Source organism: Rhodotorula toruloides, assembly GCF_000320785.1.
Source record: "Rhodotorula toruloides NP11 unplaced genomic scaffold Scaffold2, whole genome shotgun sequence".
NCBI classification, from domain to species: domain Eukaryota; kingdom Fungi; phylum Basidiomycota; class Microbotryomycetes; order Sporidiobolales; family Sporidiobolaceae; genus Rhodotorula; species Rhodotorula toruloides.
The window spans coordinates 1,371,315-1,395,295 of NW_015622962.1; the positions used below are offsets into that span (position 1 = coordinate 1,371,315).

Below are 23,981 nucleotides of genomic sequence, written 5' to 3' on the forward strand. Positions count from 1 at the left end.
TGTACATGGTGTGAACGATAACCCTGTATGCCCAATGCAGTTTCACTCGCAGTCCCGGAATCTAACGAATGCCCCTACTGCGCGACACCCATCTCGCCTTCCCGCTCGCGCTCGTCGAGACTACCCCGACTTGGGGCCTCCTCGACCTCCTCAAGGACCATGGGCGGAGGGCTCTTAGCCTCCTCAACGTCGTTGGCGTGTTCATCTGCCGGTGGAGGGTTGAAGTTGGGCGAGTGAGGTGAAGGGAGGCCGAGGTCGGCGTGTTCAGGGTCGACGGAGGGGAGCGGAAGCGGTCGCTCGGTCGGCTGCGGGAACGGAGCATCAGTACGTTGATGGTTCGGGCGAGAGCGTGCGACGCACCTTCGCAGCATTCGCACCGCCCTTGCTCTTTCTCTTCTTCTTGCCCTTCTTCCCCTTTGGAGTCGCCGCACGCTCGTTCTCCTCGTCCTGGTTCGGCTCTTCCTCCTTCGCGCCATCTTCCTCGGCACCATCCTCCTGCACCTCCTCGTCCTCCTTGACCTCCTTGATAGAGCCGGAAACCGACCCGTTCCTCCTCTCCTGCTGAACAGTCGGCGACGTCTGCCCGTTCTTCTCCCATGCGGCGGCAAGACTCTTGACGCTGCCCTGACGGGGACTCATCACTTGCCGCCCGCCAACGTTCGCGAGTGAGGTAGACGAGATCGACCGGCCGAGGTCGCCTGCGTCCTCCTCTTCGTCTTCGTCCTCCGAGCCAGACGGAGACACTTGCCGCATGGGAACAGGCGGAGGCGGCGAGCTCAGCTCCTCGGCGCCGTTCGCGCCGGCACCGACAGCAACGCCGAGCCCGTTCATCGCGCGCGAGAGGTCATAGTCGTCCTCGATGATGAGCGACGAGCGCATCACGTTGCTCAGGTCTTCCGAACCGGTCGTCGAGGTGGTCGAGATGTACGAGTCGCGCGGAGGGAGGGGAGGCGGTGCGGTGGAGCTGGTAGACTGCGGAGAGGTCGGGAGGGAGGGCAGGGCGGGTGAGGAACCGAGCGGGAGGGAGCGGGCGGGAAGGACTGGCGGGACGTGCGTCTCGAGCGACGAGATCGAGTCGCGAGGTTGAGGTTGCTTCTCCTCGATGATCGTGCCGGGAGGCGGGAAGGTCGAAGCGGGAGTCGGGGTAGGCGGCGACGGCGGAGGCGGCACAGATGGCGTGGCGCAGAACTTGCCAATGGCAGCAACCCAAGTACCCATCTCCTCCCATCCTTTCTCGCCCTTGCAGCGGACGACATGGCGCGTACCCGACCCTTCGCCCTTGCCATCCTTACCGAGACTCTCGATGAGGGTGAAGACGGCATCGAGCGGAGCAGCCTTCTTCTTTCCCTCGGTCTCGGTCGCCGCCTTGGACGGTGTCGGCATCGGTCCGAGAGTGCAGAGAGCGAGATTGAGCGAGAGGTGAGGTGAGGTGTGGAGCAGGAGATACTGCGCCGAAGCGGAAAGAGGAGGATACGCAGGAGTCGACGAGAGCGAGGCCCGCTCAGTCTCGTCGTCGGACGTCGCGGCGGGCACAGCTGAAGCGGGAGGCGGTGGGTAGATGTGCAGGTGACCGGATGGCGTCAGAACGAAGTAGGCTTTATCGGCAGGGAAGAAGTCAGCCACGCCGCAGCATCCGAAGCTCTGATTCGCGACTCACCCGGCTTCCAGCTCTTCAAGAAGCTCGTCTGCCTCTCCAGCATACCCTCCATCACGACGCTCGTCAACTCATGGCCCTTCCCATCCCACTGAACATCGTCGAGCGTCTTCTCCGGGACGTCCGGCAAGACGACGTGGTTCAGCTTGAGGAAGTGTTGCCACTCGGCGTCGGGAGGGACGGAGTCGACGGTGGCGGAGAGGAACATCGAGAGCTGCTGGTTGCCCAGGAGCATGGCGGAGCTGTGCGGGACGACCGTGCGCACTGGAGGTCAGTGCTGTTCCGTGTTTTGCCATTCGTGACCAGAGGAGATCGCCACGCACTTTGCCTGCTCCCAAACGCCCCAAACGCGCTTGATCTCCGCAAACACCTCCTTCTCCCTCTGCTCGACCTTCTCCGTCCAGGTCTTGACGACCGCCAACAACTCATTCTCCTTAATCACTTGTGCGCGCAGTTGAGCTTCAACTTGTGCGCGGATGAGAACCGGATCTTCGATGGGTGAGAGGGAAGGCGCGGAGAGGGGGAGGGAGGATTGGGTGATGGAAGTCGAGAGACGCGTGAGGAGCGGGGCGGCGGTGTCCCTGCATGCCATTGGACGTCATTCTCTATCAGTGACGCGCTCAGAAGCGAAACACCATCCGTGAAGAGTCGGCTGGCTACGCACCTCTCCTTCTGGACAGCGTCGACCGCCTTGACGAGTTCGCGCTCCATGATCTGGATGAAGCTCTTCATCTCGACCCTGCACTTGAGCAGCGGCCCAACAACCTCCTTGCCAACCTTCTTGGCGAGATCTGCATGCGCCTCGGCGACGCGCGAGTTGGTCTCGCGCGTAAAGTGCAGGATCTGCTGCCATCCTTCGCTGCCGGATCCGCCGAGCGCGAGGGCCGAGTCTGCGTTGCTTGGAGAGTTGGGCTCAGAGGAGGAGTTGGTAGATGAGGCCGGGAGGGGGATGAAGATGGAGGATTCGGCGAGAGGGGTCGCGATGGGAGTCGTGCCGGCCGTGGAGAGCTTCTTCAGCGAGAGCGAATGTGCGTGGTGTGCTTCTGAGACGCCTATCAACACATGCAAACGCCGTCAACTCTTATCGCTCGAGCGCGAGGGAGCTCCAGAAACGCGAAGGAGGCGAGACGAGAGAGCGTACCCTGGAAGTATCCCGCGAGACCCTTTGCGATCCGCTTGATCTCGTGCGCCCTGTTGATGAGGATGTCGCTCGGCTTGGCCGTTCCAGCGGGCGCAGGAGGGTATGCTTCCTTCGGAGGCTGAGGAGAGGGAGTCGCGGGAGACTTGGGGTAGCCGTGGCTCGTCTGGCCCGCCGAAGCCGACGAGCCGTACGACGAGAGACGCAACAGGCTGCTCATCGTGTGTCACTGCTCGCCCAGTCGTCGTGTGTCGCTGGTCACTGGTCGCGTCGAGGAGGAGATGGAGCGAGACGACCACACAGCGCCGTTCGAAGCGAGTTCAACGCGGAGTCGGCCGTACAGTCGTATCTAGCACAGTCAGCACCCAGTTGGGCCGCGCAGTCCAGCGAAAGAGCGAGTTGGCGGAGTGTACTCGGGACAACAATCGCGGGAGGAAGTCGACCCGCAACAGAGTGCTCTCCACCGCGACGCACGCGCTCAGTGACGCTGACGACGAGTTCAAACGACCTCTAGGCTGCTATTGACCCGCTGCGACGAGTCCCGCGCCGCCAGACGCCGTCCTCATCCCCATCTCGCTCACCTCATCTCTGTCGCGCTTTTCTCCCCTCGACTCGCCGCTGGGACCTGTTTGCAGGGCTTGTACAGCACGCGAGCAGCAGACGACGCCGCTCGAACGCGCCGCGAACGGTTCCGAGCGACTTCGACGACGCCAAACAGTCACTCCCCGCTCAGGTATGCCCTTTCACGGCGTTTGCGGGCGTGGAGACAACGCTGACAGAGTACCGACATCCTCTACAGCTTGACTGCACGCGCGGTCGACTCATAGACCGCTTCATCTCCTTCCCTCCTCCCCACCTCCACCGACACCTGTGACCGTCTCCTCCAACCGCACGCAAGGTGATGGCCCCTCGAGCGACTCGCAGCGATGCTGTGACAGTCGTCGCCGAGACGCCCGCCCCTTCCGCTGGCGAAGAAGCGGAAGACGAGGGTCGCGACGAACGAGCCGGCAAACAAGCCTCTCCTGGGACGGACAAGCGCGCGAGGGAGGAGGAACGGGACGACAGCGGCAAGAAGAGACGGAAGAGTCAGACGCGCAGCCCCGAACGGCCTGTCACACCTCCTCCCGCGACGTCCTCCGCCCATGCCGCCCCTGCGTCCGTCTCGAAACTCACGGTCACGACCATGACTCCTACCTCTCGCGCCAATCCAAAGTCAGCCACGACGCCTCGCCGAGTCGGTCCAGGCGGGATGCCCTTCCTCCCCGCCTACTCGCCCGTCGACACGAACTGCGCTTTCTGCGGCGGCGATTCCTCCCTGAACCGCCACGGCCGGAAAGAGGAGATGGTCAGCTGTTACGAGTGCGGTAGCTCCGGTCACCCGACGTGTCTCGAGTGGGACGACTGGGGGATGGTCAAGCGCGTCAAGGCGTATGCGTGGTTGTGTCAGGAGTGCAAGCGGTGCGAGGTATGCGACGAGAAGGGCGATGATGTGAGTTCGCCTGCTCTCTCAGGCTCGCGACCTGCAAGTTGTAGCTTGCGCAGCGAGGCTAGCCCAGGAGATTGCGGAACTGACTTCCCAATTCTTGTCGCGCAGGATGACATTCTCTTCTGCGACTCGTGCGACCGCGGTTGGCACCGACTCTGCCTCGACCCGCCTCTCCACTCCGTCCCTCGCGGCAAATGGACTTGCCCAACCTGCGTCAAGCAGTCCGAGTTTTCGCGCGATGCGATCCTCCCGTCAACAACCGGCAAGCGCGAGCGTCGCCAAGCTCGTCCGATTGGTCTGGTCAGTGCTGGGAGCAGCAGCAGTCTGCATGGAGATGAGACGGGGCGGAAGAGCGACCGGCCGAAGCGGGACAGGAAGGGCAAGGGACGCGCGACATACGACTTTGGCGACGGGAACGGGACAGACGGGTTTGGGAACGATGATCGCTCGACGGACGAGGATGATGACGGGGCGGTTGCGGCATCGTTGCTGCTTCCGCCGGGAGCATCCCTGGATGCTGCTACTCTCGCGAACGCGGTCTCGGCTGTCGACCCGACGACTTCGTTGTCCGCCCATCCGCGCGTCAAGGTTCCGAAGATCACCTTCAAGCTGGGCGCCGATGGCTCCCCCGCACCAGCAGCAACAGGCGGCGCTGGCGCGATCCAAGCAGGCTCCATCCTCCCCTCCGCCGCAGCCGCTTCCGCCGCTCGCCCCGCTCAACGACCGCCGATGAAGAAGCCTCGTCTCTCGCACTCGCACTCCGCCTCCCCCGCACCACGCGAGACGTTCCGACCCTGGCTCGCACCTCGACCTCCGCCATCGTCGTCTTCGGCGGACGAGGCAGAGCTCGAAGAAGCGGAGGAAGGGGACGACTACGACCCGTATGGCGGGATGTTGACTACGAAGGAGGCGGATGGGACGGGTCGGAAGCCGACTGACAAGGACAGGGAGAGGTGGAGATGGGCCAAGACGGAGTGGGAGCGGCGAGAATGGGAGAAGGTGTTCGCGTCGAGCGGACCTGCAACGCCTGCAGGTGCAACACCGCCTGCCGCGCACGACGAGCACGGCACGGCTGCGGGCTCGACCGACGGCCGCGAACTGCGACATGTTCGACCTCCGAACGCCACGCCCGCCATTGCCGTCCCAACCTTTCCCGGCCAAGCCCTCCCTTCCTCCTCGACCGTGTCTTCCGCTCACACGCTTCCTATTCGCCCGATCACGCACCTCCGCATCGGCGAGTTCGAGCTCGAAACGTGGTATCAAGCGCCGTTTCCGGAGGAATACACGAGGGTCCCGGAGGGCAGGTTGTGGGTGTGCGAATGGTGCTTGAAGTACATGAAGAACGGGTTCGAGGCCGAGAGGCACAAGGTGCGTCAGCTCGTCGAAGTTAGGTTCAGCTCGTCCTACCGACTGGACAGGTTTGGCCTAAATCGTAGTGTCGAGCTTACTCACTCCTTTCTCTACCTCGCAGCTCAAGTGCAAGATGCGACATCCGCCTGGCGACGAGATCTACCGCGACGGCAAGGTGTCGGTCTTCGAAGTCGACGGCCGGAAAGCCAAGGTGCGTCCGCGAGGAGACGAGAGGCGAACGAAGCTGACCCTCTTCCGCTCCACAGATCTACTGCCAGAACCTCTGCCTTCTCGCCAAGCAGTTTCTCGACCACAAGACGCTCTACTACGACGTCGAGCCGTTCCTCTTCTACGTGATGACGGAAGCGTCGCCGCTCGGCGCCAAGTTTGTCGGCTACTTCAGCAAGGAGAAGCGCAGCCCCACCAACAACGTCAGCTGCATCATGACTCTGCCCGTCCGGCAGCGGCGAGGTTGGGGAAACCTCCTCATCGACTTTAGTGCGTTCGCATACCTTCGCCCGCCAAAGTGCCGCTCCTGACAGACTCGCCTTTTCGCAGGCTACCTCCTATCGAAGAAGGAGGCTCGCCTCGGTACTCCCGAACGACCGCTCTCCGATCTCGGCTTACTCTCGTATCGCAACTACTGGACACTCACGCTCTTCCAGTACTTCGCCTCGCTTCCGGCTGACTCGGACAAGGAGATCCGCTTCGAAGGTGAGCCTGCGACTTGTTCCCGCTCCAGGGCAAAGCGCTGACCCTCGGTCCCTCACCTCGCACAGACATAAGCAAGGCGACCTCGATGACGCGCGACGACATCTACTTCATACTGCACGAGCGAGGCTACATCACCGACCTCTCCCAGCAGCCTGTTCCCGTTCCTGCCAACCTCGCCGCCATTCCTCCGACCGCGCCGCCTGTCGCACAGGGCGGACTATTCGCACCTGCCATCGGTCCTCCTCCAGCGCCGGCGACACCTTCGGGTCCTGCCGTCCCAGCTGCGAGTTCGGCGCAGACGAACAGCCTCGCCGCGCCGACCGTGCCAGCCGGAGGTGCATCCGCTGTCCAGCCCTCGTCGCAAAGTCAGCCCATTACGTCCCACAGACCGCCTGCAGTAGCACCGGCCGCCGCTTCCATCGTAGCACCTCCGCCTTCCGCGACCGCCCCACTGGCAACTCCCGCAGCACATCCTGTTCCCGCTCAGAGGGCGCCGCCTGTCCCTCAACCCGGCGGCGACTTGACAGTCAACGCGCAACCGTCGACATCGATGACGACTGGAGCTGGGACGCCTCGTCCTCTAGCTCTCGGCTCTGCACCGGGTTCAGCTCGCACCTCGCCAGGCCCGCAAACGCCAGGCGGCGTCGGTCCTCGCGGCGGCATGAAGACCAACATCTTCCGCGGCAACCAGTACACCAAGGCGCGCGAGCAGAAGTTGCTTGAGGAGGCTCTCGCAGCGGGTCTTCCGCCTCCCGAAGGACTCATCCATCGCTTCGGCGAGGAGGAGAAGAAGCGGGAGCGGAAGACGCCGAGACCGTCTGGTTCAGCGTCTGGCACCGGGACGCCTCGCCATCCGTTCTACGGCAACCAGTGGAGCGCGAAGAAGCAGCGGGCGTCAGGCTCGTCTGGCCAGCAAGGCGGCGCCGGCCATCACCAATCACCGAAGAAGCTCGTCGTGCCGACCTCGTACAAGATCCACCCAAATCGCGAGGAGGTCGACGCGTACCTCGCCCGGCACTTCGAGTCGAAGAAGGAGTGGATTCGGCTTTCTCCGGATGCGCTCAAGTGGACGCCCTTCCTGGTCACTCGCGGCTTCGGACTCGGCGTGGACGTCGGCAGTACTGCGGTCGACGGCATGCAGCAGCAGCGACAGATGGCGGGTCTCGGCGCAAAGGGCGACGCGCAGACGACGGGCTCGACGACCGGCACGGGCACCGAAGATCACTCGGCGCATGCGTCGGTAAACGGCGGCAAGGATGTCGAGATGCAGGATGTTGGCGGGAAGGAGGATGCCGAGGCGGCGGATGTCGAGCGCTCACCTTCGCTTCACGGAGGCGACGACGGCCACAGCGAGATGGACGAGGACGAAGACCCATTCGCCAACCTGTCTTCCTCATCGACCGACGACTTCGACGATGACGACGGCGAAGGCTCCGACCCTCGCCGTAACAGCCGACGCTTCTCCTCTCGCAATGGCGCAACCTCGACCCGCTCCCTCCGCACGACTCGCCAGCGCTCCACTTCCGCCACTCCTTCTCGTCGATTGCCTGGTCGACAAGCGTCGCGCCTTGCGTCTCGCGCGCTAGCGTCGCAGGTCTCGCTGCTCGATGGAGAAGCGGAGGAGTCGGAATCGCGTGGCCAGAAGCGGAGGCTCACGCGGAGCTCGCCCGTCAAGATCCCGCCAACCGGACTCGCGGACGGGACGGACGGCGAGGAAGGAATGGCGGGCGATACGGCCGAGGAAGAGACGAGCTAGCTTTCTGTTGGAGTCGCTTGCGGAAGGGACAGAAGTGTTGTTGTAGCATTGCTTTGCCGGAAATGCTGGACCGTAACCTATCGACAACTTTCGCGGGTTTCAGCTTCCGAGGCATGGGAATGGCTGCGAGACGACTAGTGTTGCAACAACAAGGTGGTACGGAAGATCGTGCCTGAACCGGAGAATGAAGGACAGGCTTCACGATGCAGGCGAGTCGACGTCCATCCGCTCGCCGTCAACTGCGGGCGAGGGTGACTTGGCCAGATTCGCGAGCGCTTGCTCGACTTTGGGATGAAGCTGCGTCGCAGAGATGGGTCTGGTTAGGCTGCGGCATTGCGCAGCGCGAGAAAAGGGTCGGACGTACCTGCGCCGCTTCGGCAGCCACAAAGTCGTCCTCCGCAAGCTTGTAGCCGCCGAGCATGTCTCGTGCGGCATCTGAAGCGGAGACGCGTCAGTGCAGTCCAGCGGGATCAATCGAAAGCCAGACGCACCCGCAAGCTCCGACGCCTCGACGCCGAGCAACTCCTTCCAGCCACGAACGGGCTCGTACGCCGGCGGCTCCTCCCCTTCCTCCGCTTCTTGAATCGCGAGGTCGTGCAGGGACTTTTGTTCCGAGAGAGAGGGTGCTTCGGCGGGGAACGGGATGTCGAGTTGTGCGCAGGCGAGCAGGAGAGAGGCGGCGGCGATGACTTCGGGTCGATAGAGCAAGCAAAGCGGTTGAACGAGGCTGTGGGCCCAGGGTTAGGTCAACTCGAGCGAAAGGAGCAGGAGTACGCACGAGTCCGTCAGGAAGTTCCAGGCGACTTTCGCGACCTTCGTCCCAACCTCGGCCTGCACGCCCGTCCACATCTGCGTTGCCGCCTTGACCGCAAGCCAGTGCGGTTGTCGGACAGTCAAGTCGTAGCACAGCGTCCGCAGCATGGCTTCTTCCGTCGCGACCAGCTTCTTGCGGTAGTCGATGAAGGCGGGCGACTGAGAATTGGCGGCGGCTTCGAGTTGGCCTGACCGTTGCAGCACCGAAGAGACGATGCTCTTGATCGGCCGTGGCTCTTCTTCAGACTTGCAGGCGAGGAAGAAGGCGGCGACTGCGACGTCCTGTTGCAAAGAGACGAGGTCAGCGACGGCGACAACAACAGCAGCCGGCTTGACGCGCATCGTAGTGCCACTTCTTCATCGATTCGCGCATGAAGAACCGGTGAATGAATGTCGCAGCTGTTGAGATGACCGACTGTCGCCTGTTGGTGATGAAGAAAGAGTCGGCGCGACTTCAGCTCTTCGGGCAGTTCTGCGCGGGCAAAGAGGCTCGTACGCACACTGTGAGAGGATCCCGCAGCTTCCACAGTCGCCGCACCGCCCTCGCCCGCTGCTTCCGCTCCTCTGCGACTGTCACCCCTTCGCGAATGGATGGCGAGTCGACAAGTTCCTCGCGCGTGTAGTACCACTGCAGCTCGGTGTGAGACGTCGGCAGCGTAAGCAGCGGCGTCATCCTCGGCCTCGAAGAGCGGCGAGCGACGAAGCGACGTGAACGAGCGGAAGTCAACCTCTCGACGACGGCGGCGGAGGTGACAACAAAAGCCTTTTGCGTTGCGATGCAGATTAGACGGAGCTATACAGTGGGTACTGATGGGTTGCGCGGCGATAATTGTCCGTACAGAGAAAGAAGAGGGGAGGCGGTCGAAGGCAGCCAGAGGTTCTCCTTCAGTAGACCTCGGACGACCCGCGGTACTGCTGCTCGTCGTCCATGTTCTCGAGCAGCTTGGTCGTCAGCGAGCTGAAGCTCGGGCGGTGTCCCATTGCGCCCGCTGCCAGTCCGTTGGGCAAGCTAGGAATGCCGATTGATCCGCGCCGAGGGAACGTGAAGCCTGCGGCCGTCGGCGAAGGCTGCGGCAGCGCGTTGGCGAGATCAAAGTCCTCGAAGGTGAACGACGGGCGGACGGGCGAGGCGGAGCGGTGGACCTCCGAGAGGCGGCGCTCGTGAGCCGTCGAAATCGCTAACCCGGGCCCGAGGTTGAGGCCGAGTCCGAGGACGGGGCTGGCGTGCGCGGCGACCGACTGCTGCTGCTGCTGCTGCTGCTGAGGGTGAGGCTGGGCGTGCGGAAGCTGCGGCGAGGGCGAGGTGAAAGCGGGCTGGCCGGACGCGATGAGCGTGTCGAGCGCGTTGACGGACGAAGCGCGGCGGAGACGAGGGGCCGCAGGGAGGTGCGTCGTCGCGGGAGGAGGCATGCCCTCGTGCATGACGGGCTCGAAGACGTATGTCTGAGGGATTGGCGCCGTGTAAGAGGGGTGGTACATCGCGTACGACGACGGGCCGGCAACGGGCTGAGGAGGGTACTCGTCGAACTGCATGGGCTGGTGAACCTCGTGCTGGATAGGCTGGTAGTCGGCGTGGGGCGGGAACTGAGGCTGGTACGGCATGTGCGGCGACCGCGTTGCGTAGACGAGGCGGCGAGCGATGCGCGGCTGCTGGTGGTGCTGGTGCGGACGCTGAGCAGGAACGACGGTAGCATAAGCGTTGCGGCGACCCTTGTTGCTCGCACGCGACCGCGTCGTCGAATCGACATAGTCCTCGTCGTCCTCGTCGTTCGCGTATTCGGGCTCGTCGTCCTCCTCGTTCGCGTAGCGACGCTGCGTCGTCCGGCGACTGAAGCGACGAGGGTGCGTCGAAGGCGGCGTCAAGTACGCCTGCGCGTCGGACGAGGTCGAGCGCTGCATCGACGGCGCGAAAGGACGCTGCGCAGGCTTGTGCTCGAAGTAGTCGGGAGCCGACCACGCGCCGGGCGAGGGGTCGTGCCGGTACTGCTGCTCGGGAGGGTAGAGCGTCGACCTCGTGCGACGACCGGGCGTGCTCGGGTGCGCAGCGGTGTAGTGAGCGTAGCCGAGCGGAGGCGTCGGCAGCTCGAAGCCTTCCTCCTGCTCGACCATGGGCGTCGGGTACGCGCCAGCCTCATTCGGGCTTTGCGGCGTCGAGGACCTGGCCGAACCCGAGTACTCGTAAGGAAGGTCGTTCTCGAACGTCGCCGACGAGACGTCCTCGGGGCAGTGAGCATATTGCGGGTGGTTCTTCTTGATGTGCTTGGTGAGCGTCGTCTTGCGGCAGAAGCTGCGACGAGGAAGGTAAGCGCAACGTCAGCCGAGTTGAGCGATTCGCCACTCACGTCTTCAAGCACGTCTCGACCATGCACTGGTATGGCCGCATGCCCGTGTGGATCTGCGAGGCAGCGGATCAGCGTCGTCTTTGGCGGAAAGCGACAAGCGAGCTTACCCTGCGGTGGCGGGCGAGACTGCTCGAGTCGCTGAACGCCTTGCCGCAGTCCTCAAAGTCGCACTTGTGAGGTCGCTCGCCGGTGCTGCGCGGTGTCAGAGTCAGCGTGAGCTAGCTAGGACCAGGCTGGGAGGACACACTGGGTTCGCTGGTGGACGATAAGTGCGCTGCGTTGGATGAAGTCGCGCTTGCATCCTGGCCAATCACAGAGCCACGGCCTGTAGGAGTATCCTCGCGCGTCAGCGGCGGTCGCGGGCGCTCGTAAGAAGGGAGAAAGACGCACCGTTCGTTGGTGTGGATGCGCTCGTGGCGGATAAGGTCGCTCCTTCGCGCGAACGCCTTGGAGCAGTCTTCGTAGCTACAGGGGAAGGGGCGGGCGGCGGCTGATTGGTCGTCGTGGAGGAGGTCGACAATATCCATTGTGAGGGTCGAGAGGAGGGGTTTGGGCGGTGGAAGCGAGCGAGTGAGGGGGTCCTTCCGGTCTGCAGCAGGAAGGAAGGGGAGTGAGCGAACGTGACGAGATGGGCCACGGACGGCGACGAAGACCGACCGACGGAAAGGAGGCGAGGCGGGAAGTGAATAGCCGGGATGAGGGAGGGAAGGGTCGCGAGAACGTGGGTCGGTGCGCTCGAACTAGTTCGAACAGGGTTTGGATGAGCGAGTGAAGTGGTCTCACGGAGACTGCGATTGCCAGAATCGCAACGGGCGGGCGGACAGGAGGGGAGGAGGAGGACAGGAGCGAGGGACGAGCGAGTTGGACGGCAAAGGCGGCGGCAGAGAACAAAAGCGAGGCGCTAGCGGTTGGAACCAGTCGCCTGCACCGTCGGAAGAAGCACAAGGCGACCACAAAGGTTCACGGCGCCGGGTCCCCCTCCATTATCGAGAGAAAGGAGGCGGAGCACGCGAGGTTCGCCTGTCCTGATCGAATGGCGGGCTGCGCCGTATAGAACAGCACAAGGCAGCGTCATTCGGGTCGTCCGAGACTGTCTCTGTACGTCTTGGAAGAAAGGGAAGCGAGACGTCCGTCCCAGCCAGCGATCGGGAGGACAAAGGGTCGAAGTCGTTGTCCGTGCCACTCCACGGCGACCGCTCTTTCGGTGCTGGGCGAATAGTCGGCGCTAGAAGACTCGTGGGCTGTAGCTGGAATAGCCGACGAGGCCATGCGAGCCGTCGGAGCTCCTCCTGCCTCCCATCTCCGTCTCGAGGCGACATCCTCCCCAGCTCCCGCTCGGCGCACCGCAAGCTTGTGAAGAGCGGCACGGTCCGTTACGCTCCTGAAGAACTCCTTCGCGCGCGTCCAGCGGGGGTTGTTCGGCGTCGACGGCGTCAATTGATGAGGAGGATGTGCGGAGGAAGGGGTGAGTGGCACGGCTAAGGGGCGGTTTCTGCGGCTCAAGTAGCTTCATCAAGAGGGTACAGCGCAGACGGCGTCACTCTGTAGCGCTCAGTGTACGCAGCGGAAGAAGATGGAGCGAGAGCCAGGTTCTGCGAAAGCGGAGGAGGCAAACGATTCGACCGGTCGCTCGAGAGGGTGCTCCGGCCTTCAGTCACTCTAGATTGACGTTGCGAGCGAGTTAACCGACGAACAGACAAAGGCAGGAGAAGAAGCGTAGCGAGCGAGAACAAGCTCTCCATCTCGCAGAAGTTGCGAACTTGTAGGAAGCCTACGCCGGCACTGAAAACGCCTCTGTACATTTGATCCGATGGGCACACCTACGCCGGGATGACCTTGAGCCGCTTGAGCTCCTCAAACACCGGCTTGAATCCGTCCTCGAAGCTGTCAACCATCTTGGTCCACCCAATGGACCTCGCCTCGTCGAGCGTCGCACGGTCCTTCCATGTGCGCGACGTAGCAAAGTCGAGGAAGTCCCAGGCTGCACGAGCGGGATCATGAGTGACGCCGGTGGCACGAGCGAGAGGAAACTGACTCACTGGCGTATTTGAGCGCGTCAGGGTCGAGATCCTTCTCCTTGACGAGCTTCTCGAGGTCGGATTTGTACTTCTCGGCCCATTGAGGGACGGAGTGCAGGTTGACGACATCGGAGCCGATGTTGGCGGATGAAGGCGGGTCGTCGGCGGGAGGAGAGGCGAGCTTGACGCCGAAGTAGCTGTCGCAACATAGAGCCGGTCAGTTCCACCACGGTCAAGAGAGAAGGAAGGGAGGGAAGCGAGAAGGACGAGCGGGACGCACTCTGCGATCTTCGGCCAGAGGACGGCAAACGTCTCCGTCTTGCCATCATAGATGTTGAAAGCGCGATCGTACGCCTTGTCCGTCGTCGCCGCAAAGATCTGGAACGCGGCGTTGTTCGAGGCCGTCGACTGGTCGTACTCGAGCTTGTACGAGACCGACGAGCCGGGGAAGACGAGCGGCTGGTCGAGCGCTTTGCAGCTCGAGGCGTACAATGCGACGGTGGTAGCGAGCGACATGAAGTTGCCCTTGGTGACGCCGAGGATGAAGTTCGGGCGCGTGACGATCCACTTCCAGCCGTTCTTCCTGCACTCGTCCTTGAGCATGTCCTCCTGCGGCCCGTGAAGCGTAAGTGTGCCCTGAAACACGAGAAAGGAGCAGAGGTCGGGTCTTGCCTGCACGTAATAGAAGTTGCCGCCTTCGTGGCGCGGCGAGTCGGCTTTCCAGGGATACGAAGCCAAGTTCTCGCCGCCCTTGTGCGTACCGTAGTACTTGTATCCCGTCTGGAGCAGGAAGACCTTCATCTGCTTGGCGACCTCGGCGACGGCTTCCATGGCCTGCGACGCCGAGGAATCAGTCACTTTATGCCGGCGAGGCGTGGGAAGGACGCACGTTGCCGAATAGCTTGCGGTTCACATCGATCAAATCCTGCTCGTCCTCCTTGGCGATGTAAGCGTAGAAGAATGTGTGAGTCGCCTCGGCAGCTCCAGCATGGCGGAGCTTCTGGACGACTTCGTCCTTGGGCGCGAGGAGGTCGACCGACTCGAAGACGATTCGCGAGTCGTCGTGGTCGAGAACGGGAGGACGGCGCGAGATGGCGATAATCTTCTTCCATTCTTTGTCGGAAGAAGCGGAGAGAGCTTGAAGCAAGGCGATTCCGGAGACGCTGCGAGCGGTTCGAGGTGTGAGGACGGTCACAAGGACGGCAGGTGCGCTGTGACTTGCCCGTTGGCGCCAAATACGAGTGCAGTGCTCATCGTAGCGTGTCGAGTGAAGCGAAGGAGCGAGAGAGCGACGGAGGCAGCTGCCGACGAGGTGGAGAGGCCATGACGGAGTTCTGGCACGGACTGCTCATCCCGCTGGAAGCGCTCGTGTCCCTGCTGTGCTCAGCAGACAGGGTTGTTCAGTCCGTCTCGTCCACCGCACCGCTCTCCCCGCTCCTCGTCGCCGCTTGTTCGCCCGCTTCTCACTCCCGACCGATGAGAATCCCGTTCAACGACGAAGCGTGGAGGGGTCAAGCGGCTGACTTGAAACAATGCCGAGCAGTGGAACAGGGTACCAGATGGCACGAGAGGGCTCTAGAGCGTCGGTGAGGGGAGAAGAACGACCTTGACCTCGACCTCCTCTCCTCGACAAGTCCGACATCAATCCGCGGTCACTCGCACGGTCCGCTGAGTTCACTCAACATGCCTTGCACGCCTGCTGCACTCGCTTCCCGTACCGAATGGCTGCTTTGACGACTGCGGTGGTGGGCGGGACACTCTCGACGGCGGGGTTCTCCCCTGGCTCCTTTCCAACAGCGCTTTTTCCGCCTTGCAGAGCTGCCAACACCTGCACACTCTCAGCTGGTCAACTCTCCTCACCCAGGCGACGAGCGAAGCGGAACGACGGAGGAGATGGGACGTTCGGACCGGGAGACTACGGTTGGGGTGAGTCTCTCGCTCTTGCTGCTCTGCGTCGCAGAACTGGACCTTTTCCTCCTTGACAGGTACTGATATCGTGACCGAGACGCTGACGACCGACGTGTGAGCTCGCCAGTCTGCTCGTTCAACGGACTGCTCTGACGGCGGTTCTTGCAGGACGAATGTTGGTCCGCAACCAATCGAGACGGAGTACACAACTTGGGGAGTTACCGAGACTCGTACGGCGAAGGTTGTCGAAGTGACGGTCTACGAAGGTGCACTCACTCTCAGGCATCCTTCTTTTTGACATGGCTGACCTTCGTCGACCTCCAGGTTTCGGCACGACCATCACCTTGACGCCGCAAGTCGTTACTTATACTCTCTTCCCTACCTCGACCGAGCTACAAGTCTCGACGATCATCGACTCGCAGACGTCGTACATTACCTCGACCGCCGTCCGAACCCTCACTCTCGCCAGCTCCGCTACAATCACCGCTCCTCCGCCTCCTTCGACTCGTACTAGTGCAGAGACACTGCCGACCACGCCTCCGCCATGGCTGACGATTTCGAGCTCGTCCTCACCAAGAACCCCTTCATCAATCTCCTCCTCACGTCCCGCCAAACCGACTTCGTCCGCCGCGCCAAGTGCTTCCGACTGTCAACCCGGCGAAGCAGACGAGCGCGTCCCAGGCTTGTTCAGCCCGACGGAGGAACAAGCATGGACGTTGATTGCGGCGGGTATTTGTGCGTCCTTTCCTCCCATCCTGCGTCAAAGCGAAGACTGACTTGGTCGGCTCGCAGCTATCGCCAGCATCACGATTGCGTGGAACTTGTGGGGCCTGAGGTGGCTGTTGTATAGCTTTAAGTCGTATACGGTGTTCGTGCACGAGAGCGGGTGCGTCTCGTTGGTCCTTCTTGCTACGCTTCCGCCGTCGGGACTTCGCCTCCCTCTTCGAAGCTTGCGACATGACTCACGCCCCCTGGTCATCGCCATGCAGCCATCTCCTCGGCGTGCTCCTTTCAGGCCAGCGCCTCTACCGCTTCACGATCGACCCCAACACAGGCGGCGCAACACACACCGTTCGTCCGCTCTTTTTCCCCTTTCTCCCTTCTCTCACTAACCTTCCTCCCACATAGGTACCGGGCACGCTCCTCCGCCCGCCCTCGCTCTTCCTCGGCCCGCTTTCCTCCCTGCTCTTCGGCGCCGGTCTCGTCTTCGCGTCGTTCGATACACGCGCGGCGAAGTATACGTCTTTTGTCGTAGAAGTGCTATGGGTCCCGGCGGTGGCGTTGCAGGGGAATTGGGTTAGTAGGGCGAATTGTGTGCTGCCGGTTGGGTTGTTGGTGCGTTCCGTGTTCTCTTCTCCTTTCCCAGTTGCGAGCTGACCTCCTCTCCTCCTCTAGATTGGCTTATGGTACGCTTCGCGTCGTCACATACTGCGCGCGAACGGAAGACTGACGAGAGCAAACGCACAGGTTCGTAGACCACGCCTACACCCTGCGGTTCTACATCCTCTTCCTCGGCGGTGCGTTCCCTCCCCTTCTCCCTCCTCCGCTGAGCGACAGAAGGTTGCTGATATGCGAGCAAGGGGAGAACAGTGATGAGCTTGTTCTACGTGTGCGTTCTTCTCTTTCCTCTCGCCTTGTCGACAGGAGAACGAGGCTGATGATGCATGGCGAGGTTTAGTGTTTGGGATACGATGGTTCGAGCTCGATCGCCTCTCGCATCTCCAAAGCGGATTGCTGACGAGGAAGGTCGCGTGCGCAGGACGACTTCTTCCACCGGTTCGTCTCGCCCACTTGCTCCCCGTCTCTCTCATGGCTCGCTAACTCGCGCATCTCTCCGCTACTATCACAGAAAACAAAACGAATGCTGCGTCGTAATGATCGAATCAAACACCGCCGTCTCCGCAACCCGTGTGTTCTCCTCCTTCCTCTCCTCCTCCCTCCTCCGTCGTCTCCCGCTGATGATTGGATTCGATGGCACAGTCTGGTTTGGCTTGTTCTTCGCGTTGTCGTGTCTCGCGTTCGTGGGAGTGGTGTTGGGAGGGTTGGCGTATTGGAGAGAGACCGGGAGGGCGATGTGCGTAGTACCGTTCTTCCCTCAGTCTCCAGCTGGGCGAGGCTGATGAGGCGATGGGTTGCAGGTACTGCGAAGCACAGGCGTTCTTGCCGACGTAGCACTCGCCTTGGAGATCTGCAGAGGTACATGGAGCGGGACCAGCTCGCCCACCTCGAGCCGTAGCGACGCTCGCCTCCGTAGATAAGCCATTCAGCGCAATAGCAGGACTATCTCGCGAGTCTAGCTTGTCCCTGTGCTGTGTGAAGCGAGATCAGTCCGGGTGAGATGAGGTCGGCGGTGAGCGGGTCGTTTGAGGCGCCGACGACACGCCAGGAGTTCGCACGAACTCGAATGGGTAGCCAGCCACGCCATGAGCGCAGTGAGCGAAAGAACAAGCCCGCTAGAGCAGTGTGAGCGCGGGATGATGTCGTCGAGGGTGCGTCTCCCCAACTCGAGTTGCTCGGCTCATCTCTCCACCTCCCTCCCTCTCCTCCCACCCCTCCAACCCGTGCGTGGAGCATTTCTGACACGCCAGAAAGATCCACAGCTGACTGGTCACCCCGCCTGTCCTTGTCCCGCCCTCGCACGCGCCCTCCATCGCCCGCTACATCACTCGCCTCGCCCTCACTCGGTGTCGTCGCCTCGCTCTCCTCGCTCGCTCTCCTGTGCGCAGATAAACAGTACACGATGCCTTTCAAGCCGAACGACAACGACCAGAAGGCGATCAACACGATCCGCACCCTTGCGCTCGAGTGAGTCTCTACCCTCGCCATCCTCGGACGCACGTTGCCCGCTCGAGTCGCTGTGGCTAACCAACGGTTGTTACGCCCACAGCACGGTCAACAAGGTACACAACTCTCCCTCACTACACCCTCACTCGCGCCGCCATCTCGCGAAATCACTTCCTCTCATCCGCTGACCCCGCTCCGTTCGTTTCGTCATCTCGCAACCTTTTCTCTCGCCCTCCTCGGCCGTGCTCAACATCGCTTGATACGCTGTGTTGCGACATGGATTGACAGGCCAACTCGGGCCACCCGGGTGCCCCGATGGGCATGGCGCCTGTCGCCCACGTCCTCTTCTGTGAGTTCGGCATCCGCTTTCCTGGCAGAGAGCGGTTCTTTCGAGCCGTTTCAGTCTTCTTAGGGCATGACTGATGCTGACGATATGACTGCACCCGCAGCGCGCTTCTTCCAGTGCAACCCGCAGAACCCGCACTGGGTTAACCGCGACCGCTTCGTCCTCTCGAACGGCCACGCCTGCGCCCTCCAATACGTCCTCCTCCACCTCCTCGGCTACAAGGTCTCCATCGACGACCTCAAGCAGGTGCGTCGAGCGCGGCTTGTCTGGCAGTCCGATTCGCATCCGAGGCTGACCGCCTTCGCTGCTTCGCTGTGTACAGTTCCGCCAGCTCGAGTCGATCACGCCTGGCCACCCCGAGCTCGGCGTTACCGAGGGTATCGAGGTCACGACCGGTCCTCTCGGCCAGGGTTTCGCCAACGCCATCGGACTCGCCATCGCCCAGGCGCACCTCGGCGCCGTCTTCAACAAGGACGGCTACTCGCTCTTCGACAACTACACCTACATGTTCACCGGTGACGGTTGCTTGATGGAGGGTGTCTCGGCCGAGGCTGCCTCGCTCGCCGGTCACCTCAAGCTCGGCAACCTCATTGCGATCTACGACGACAACCAGATCTCGATCGACGGTTCGACTGCCATTGCCTTCACCGAGGACGTCGGAAAGCGCTTCGAGGCGTACGACTGGCAGGTCCTCCACGTCGAGAACGGAAACGACGACCTCAAGGCCATCTCGGACGCGATCGAGCAGGCCAAGGCCGAGAAGAACAAGCCGACCCTCATCCGTCTCAAGACGACCATCGGCTACGGCTCGCGCGACCAGGGCACCCACGGCGTCCACGGTAACCCGCTCAAGGCCGACGACACGGTCGAGATCAAGAAGAAGTTCGGGTTTGACCCGGAGCAGTTCTTTGTCGTCCCCGAGGAGACGAAGAAGATCTACTCTGAGATTGCCCAGCGCGGTGCCGAGGCGGAGAAGAAGTGGCAGTCGCAGTTCAACGAGTACGAGCAGAAGTTCCCTGAGGAGGCGAAGGACATCAAGCGCCGTATCGACGGCAAGCTCCCTGACGGCTGGGAGAAGGCTCTCCCCGAGTTCAAGCCGTCGGACGACGCCGTCGCCTCGCGCAAGTTGTCCGAGATGATCCTCGCCAAGCTCTCGACTGTCGTCCCCGAACTCGTCTCGGGCTCGGCTGACTTGACCCCGTCGAACTTGACGCGCTGGAAGAACGCCGTCGACTTCCAGCCCAAGGAGACCGGGCTCGGCGACTACACCGGCCGCTACATCGTTTGTCCCCCCCTCCTTCTCCTCCTCGCTCCTCCTCGTACTGACGCCTTTCGCGTGCGCAGCGCTACGGTGTCCGCGAGCACGGCATGGGCGCCATCGCGAACGGTATCGCCGCGTACGGCGGAAACCTCGTCATCCCCGCCATCGGCACCTTCCTCAACTTTGTCTCGTACGCCGCCGGCGCCGTCCGCCTCGCCGCACTCTCGCACCTCCGCGTCATCTGGGTTGCCACGCACGACTCGTGAGTTTTGCGTTTGCTGTTTTCGCGGGTGATGCAGGTCGATGGGAAGGCGTGGAGAGCTGACAATGTTCGCGCGACCCTCACAGGATCGGCTTGGGCGAGGATGGCCCCACGCATCAACCCATCGAAGCACGCTACTCTCTATGCTCCCAGACTCACAGTTGCCGTCGCTGACCCTGTCCCGACTCGCAGACGGTCGCCCACTTCCGCGCCCTTCCCAACTGCAACGTCTGGCGCCCGGCTGGTGCGTCCTTCTCTCCATTCACGACCTGAGTGTGCAATACTGATGTTAATGCTCGTACAGACGGCAACGAGACGTCGGCGTCGTACTACGTCGCGATGACCTCGACCCACACGCCCTCGATCCTCTGCCTCACCCGCCAGAACCTCCCGCAGCTCGCCGGCTCGTCGATCGAGAAGGCGTCCAAGGGTGGCTACGTCCTCCACGAGGTCGAGAATGCCGACGTCACGCTCGTCGCGACCGGCTCCGAGGTCGCCATCGCCGTCGAGGCTGCCGAGCTCCTCGAGAAGCAGGGCCTCAAGGCTCGCGTCTCGTCCCTTCCGTGCTGGGAGGTCTTCCGCGCGCAGTCGCACGAGTACAAGCTCTCGGTCCTTCCCGACGGCGCCCCCATCGTCTCGGTCGAGGCTTACACGGTGCGTTTCGGTCTGCGGGCCTTCCTCTCCCCTTTTCGCCGTAATAACTGAGCACTGACGTACTCTTGCATGCACCTTCCACACCCGCTCGCTCCGATTGCGCCCATTCGCGCCACTCTGCCCGACTTCGCCTCGACCCGCCTTCTCGCTTCGCCCTCATTCTCCTCTCGTCCTGCCGCCCCGCCGACGATCTACTCCTTCTCTACACCATCGATACATGCTCTACATTTGTCCCTCGCCAAACGACGACATCGCCGCCGAAATCCGCGACCCTCACCTCCTCCTCGCCCTGGAAACCCCCTTCTTTCGCCCCGACAGACTATGGGGTGGGCCGAGTGGTCCCACGCGCATGTCGGAATTGACCGGTTCGGTTCCTCAGGACCCGCGAAGAAGTAGGCGCACCCTCTCGCGACTTGAGGCGCCTCCTCGAGACTGACCTTCCCTCTCCTCCTCAGGGTCTACGAGTTCTTCAACCTCACCGGTCCGAAGGTCGCCGAGCGCGCGCAGAAGTCGATCAACTACTTCAAGAAGCTCGGACACCCCGTCTACTCGCCCGTCTCGCACAGCATCAACGTCTAGGCGCGCGACGAGGACGAGGACGACCCGCTTCTCCCGATCTGTAGAAATAAAGGACGGGCTTGCAACAAGAGCTTCCCGAGTGCTTTCCTTCTGACACAGTCGTGGCATCGAGAGCAACGCGCCGCAGAGAGTCGTCGTCGTCGTCGTTGCCGCCTTTGACCTTCCTCTCCACCCTTCGCTTCACTCGCTCGTCGCCCTTAGCTCGCCGGACTTGCTACGCCGCCATGCACCGCTTCTTCGAGCCCGCCTTCACCGTTCTGCACACGATTGTCGTCGAAGAACTCGCGCGCGAGCACCCAGTCGGCGTCGTCCCTCTCCTCGGCGTCAACCGCCATTTCCGCCAGCTTGCGGTCGAGCGCTTGGTTCAGGCGTACAAGGAGTGCAAAGTGCTCGGCTACGACGAGGAGTCGGGCTACCCGAAGCTTTCTGGCCAGTTTGTCAAGGTGCGTTTGCCCTTCCTCGATCTGGTCGACACCACGGCGAGCAATGAATGGGGAGAAACAATTCACATTCGTCTCGCACAGTTCGCCGAGTCCGGCGTCAACCCTTACGACGGGCCCTTCAAGGAGAACGACCCCCGCTACACCCTCGTCGACCAGGATCCCGACGGTCGCGCAGTCATGCTCGTCTTGTGCGTCCGCTTGCTTCTTCCCGACGTCGATGAGATTGAGCGGGCGCAGGCGTAGAGACACACCGGACGTTCCTGCCTGTGGGTGAAGCGAACTAACCCTCTTTGCTGCGGGACAGCAACTCTTACGACCCGAAGACGACGCTCGTCACGCTCAAGCCCGTCCATCCCGCTGACGCCATCTACTACGACCTGCTCTGCGACGAGAAGTACTCGGAATGGCGCGACTTGCCGCGTTACTTTGAAGGCGTCGCTTCGGGCTGGTTCAAGAAGGCTCGTCCGGGTCGCAGCGTCAAGGGCCTCGAGCTTGCTTTCGATGACGAGCGCTACCCGCCTATCCAGGCGCTGCTCTCGCCCGAAATCCCGAACAAGCGCGACGGCGAGTTTCAGAATGTCGAGCAGCCTCTTCGCAACGGCTGGACGATTCGTGCGTCTCAGCTTTCTCTTTTTTAGCCGTCCCCTGAGCCGCGCAGCTGAGCATTGAATGTGCAGTCTACTCCGCCAGCCGCATGGACAGCCTCCCTGATGAAGCCCGGGAGGTTGACCCGACGATGGGAGAGGTGCCCGACGGCTTCCTTGTCCCAGCACAGCTCAAGATTCACTGGCTCAAGATCCCGCTCGTCAGCCTCTTCATTCCACGCCATTCGACGACCAAGAAGTGCTGGTACGACTAGGGAGACGGAAGGAGGACGAAGTAAGAGCTTGGTGTAGGCGGAGCTTAGGAGCGCTTAGCGTGTTGCTCTGGAAACCCTAAAAGCCTTCGTCAGAGCCTGGAGCTGTCCTATATTGTGCAAGCTGTCGCAAGGCAGCGATCCTGCGAGACGAAGTTGGGAAGGCCAAGACTCTCTGCGAAGCGTTCTTCTCTCTCTCGCGACCGGAGACCATCCTTACAAGCGCTCAGTCCGATGTTCCATGCCAGCTACGCAAGCGACTCGAAAGAAGCCTTCGCCGAGAAGATCGCCTTGCGCAAGAAGGCCCTCTCCACGCCTCCCAACTTCGGGATCCGCTCGACGAAGCCGTCGACGCTGCCTTCGTCCATCAAGAGCAAGTTGGAGAGTTGGTCCACGCTCGTGATGCCGGCGCTGGCGAGGTGGTTGGCGAGGAGCGCAAAGTCGCGGTCGGGCATGACGGCTGCGAAGAAGGCGCGAAGAGAAGGGCGGAAGTCCGTACTCGGCTGAGTCTGCGCCGTAGGCTGGTTCGGGTGACGATAAAGCATCCTGGAAGACGGGTGAGGAAGGAAGTAGACTGCCTGAGGCTGCTGCGTCGAAGGGAAACTTGAACCACCCGGGACTTGCTGAAGAGGCTGGTAAATCGGCTGGAGTGAGTAAGGTGGCGGGGCGAAAGGAGAAGCAGAAGGTTTATCAGGTGCGCGAGTTGTGTGGACGGTCGCACGCTTGTCCGCGCCAGTAGCGGTAGACGAGGTTGGCGGAGGCGGAGACTGAGAAGCAGCGCGTTTGCGCTTCTTCGGCGGCTGGACATTCGAAGTCTCGGCTGGAGCAATAGCTGGATGCAAGTCAGGACCGAGGAAAGCGTCCCAGTCAATGGACGCAGCAACACTCGAGTCGATGTAGGAACCGGCAAGACGTCTGACGACTGCGAGAGCAACAGGTCAGCCCAGTCCGACGCGCTGGTAAGAGAGCATCCCGTACTCTCGGAACCTTCGTCCTGCCCGTACTTCAAGTTGCTCGTGAAGCTGCGGACCTGTTGACAAGTGCGGCGATGGCCCGACTGACGGCGAATGTACTCGGCAATCATGTCGAAGCGGTCCATCGGCGTCCCTCGCACGACGTAGCGGGACCTTCCGATGTTCGGGATTAGGTCGACAGCTGCAAGGCGTCTGTCAGCGGAGTCTTCTCGGCGAATGGACCAAACCCACCTCGCCAGAGTACCTCCTTGACCTCCGGGACCCATACAGTAGCCTTCTTGCCAATGCGTCGAGGCTCCGCACGGTCGATGCTCGCATCGTCTTTGGCAGACGTTGAAGCTTGGGCAGGCGGAGTGCTCGTGGCCGTCGAAGCGTCGGGCGAGGCTGAAGGCAGGGGACCGGACGGAATAGACGACTGCGCGGGCGCCGGGGTGACACTACCAGTCTCTCTGGTCGAGTCGGAGACATCAAAGCACTCCTCCACCGTCACGAGAGGCTTCTCCTCGACTTTGTCCTCGACCTGCTTCCGAGCTGATGAAGTCGACTGGGGCGAGTTGGCGGGCTCGGCAGGCGGCGGGACTGGCGTAGGCAGCTTCTTGAGAGTCTGGAGAGCAGGCTCAGTCATGGTATCGAGCAATCTCAG

General features: G+C 62.2%; 9 protein-coding genes across 9 annotated transcripts; 4 read left to right on the plus strand and 5 right to left on the minus strand.

The window, feature by feature from the left end:
* Window positions 1–74: 74 nt before the first annotated feature.
* On the minus strand, window positions 75–3,012 carry RHTO_03242 (PH domain containing protein; the record flags this gene model as incomplete). Its single annotated transcript, XM_016416913.1, has 6 exons — window positions 75–305; window positions 361–1,595; window positions 1,658–1,896; window positions 1,978–2,235; window positions 2,319–2,706; window positions 2,796–3,012. 6 exons carry the CDS (start codon window positions 3,010–3,012, stop codon window positions 75–77), a joined length of 2,568 nt encoding a protein of 855 aa, XP_016276632.1.
* Window positions 3,013–3,693: 681 nt separating this feature from the next.
* RHTO_03243 (histone acetyltransferase mst2) lies at window positions 3,694–8,098 on the plus strand (the record flags this gene model as incomplete). Its single annotated transcript, XM_016416914.1, has 6 exons — window positions 3,694–4,281; window positions 4,387–5,646; window positions 5,750–5,839; window positions 5,895–6,126; window positions 6,187–6,342; window positions 6,408–8,098. 6 exons carry the CDS (start codon window positions 3,694–3,696, stop codon window positions 8,096–8,098), a joined length of 4,017 nt encoding a protein of 1,338 aa, XP_016276633.1.
* Window positions 8,099–8,296: 198 nt separating this feature from the next.
* Window positions 8,297–9,584, minus strand: RHTO_03244 (cyclin Pch1; the record flags this gene model as incomplete). The annotated part of the gene is made up of 6 exons (XM_016416915.1): window positions 8,297–8,395; window positions 8,463–8,533; window positions 8,590–8,825; window positions 8,877–9,193; window positions 9,252–9,333; window positions 9,412–9,584. 6 exons carry the CDS (start codon window positions 9,582–9,584, stop codon window positions 8,297–8,299), a joined length of 978 nt encoding a protein of 325 aa, XP_016276634.1.
* A 212-nt stretch (window positions 9,585–9,796) lies between these two features.
* Window positions 9,797–11,780, minus strand: RHTO_03245 (zinc finger, C2H2-type domain containing protein; the record flags this gene model as incomplete). The annotated part of the gene is made up of 5 exons (XM_016416916.1): window positions 9,797–11,198; window positions 11,254–11,306; window positions 11,361–11,445; window positions 11,501–11,578; window positions 11,644–11,780. The coding sequence occupies 5 exons, from the start codon at window positions 11,778–11,780 to the stop codon at window positions 9,797–9,799; spliced, it is 1,755 nt and encodes a 584-aa protein (XP_016276635.1).
* A 1,293-nt stretch (window positions 11,781–13,073) lies between these two features.
* On the minus strand, window positions 13,074–14,525 carry RHTO_03246 (NAD dependent oxidoreductase; the record flags this gene model as incomplete). The annotated part of the gene is made up of 6 exons (XM_016416917.1): window positions 13,074–13,234; window positions 13,293–13,468; window positions 13,552–13,880; window positions 13,944–14,105; window positions 14,161–14,434; window positions 14,494–14,525. 6 exons carry the CDS (start codon window positions 14,523–14,525, stop codon window positions 13,074–13,076), a joined length of 1,134 nt encoding a protein of 377 aa, XP_016276636.1.
* Window positions 14,526–14,992: 467 nt separating this feature from the next.
* Window positions 14,993–17,351, plus strand: RHTO_03247 (uncharacterized protein; the record flags this gene model as incomplete). The annotated part of the gene is made up of 11 exons (XM_016416918.1): window positions 14,993–15,197; window positions 15,257–15,293; window positions 15,348–15,445; window positions 15,504–15,914; window positions 15,972–16,065; window positions 16,169–16,250; window positions 16,308–16,514; window positions 16,575–16,585; window positions 16,647–16,739; window positions 17,029–17,253; window positions 17,318–17,351. The coding sequence occupies 11 exons, from the start codon at window positions 14,993–14,995 to the stop codon at window positions 17,349–17,351; spliced, it is 1,497 nt and encodes a 498-aa protein (XP_016276637.1).
* Window positions 17,352–17,919: 568 nt separating this feature from the next.
* On the plus strand, window positions 17,920–21,065 carry RHTO_03248 (transketolase; the record flags this gene model as incomplete). The annotated part of the gene is made up of 11 exons (XM_016416919.1): window positions 17,920–17,984; window positions 18,067–18,079; window positions 18,252–18,312; window positions 18,413–18,555; window positions 18,632–19,591; window positions 19,654–19,832; window positions 19,919–19,961; window positions 20,025–20,076; window positions 20,137–20,486; window positions 20,805–20,878; window positions 20,942–21,065. The coding sequence occupies 11 exons, from the start codon at window positions 17,920–17,922 to the stop codon at window positions 21,063–21,065; spliced, it is 2,064 nt and encodes a 687-aa protein (XP_016276638.1).
* A 224-nt stretch (window positions 21,066–21,289) lies between these two features.
* On the plus strand, window positions 21,290–22,367 carry RHTO_03249 (uncharacterized protein; the record flags this gene model as incomplete). The annotated part of the gene is made up of 4 exons (XM_016416920.1): window positions 21,290–21,508; window positions 21,590–21,696; window positions 21,813–22,120; window positions 22,186–22,367. The coding sequence occupies 4 exons, from the start codon at window positions 21,290–21,292 to the stop codon at window positions 22,365–22,367; spliced, it is 816 nt and encodes a 271-aa protein (XP_016276639.1).
* Window positions 22,368–22,612: 245 nt separating this feature from the next.
* On the minus strand, window positions 22,613–23,963 carry RHTO_03250 (TEA/ATTS family protein, transcription factor; the record flags this gene model as incomplete). Its single annotated transcript, XM_016416921.1, has 3 exons — window positions 22,613–23,286; window positions 23,343–23,519; window positions 23,570–23,963. 3 exons carry the CDS (start codon window positions 23,961–23,963, stop codon window positions 22,613–22,615), a joined length of 1,245 nt encoding a protein of 414 aa, XP_016276640.1.
* Window positions 23,964–23,981: the final 18 nt, after the last annotated feature.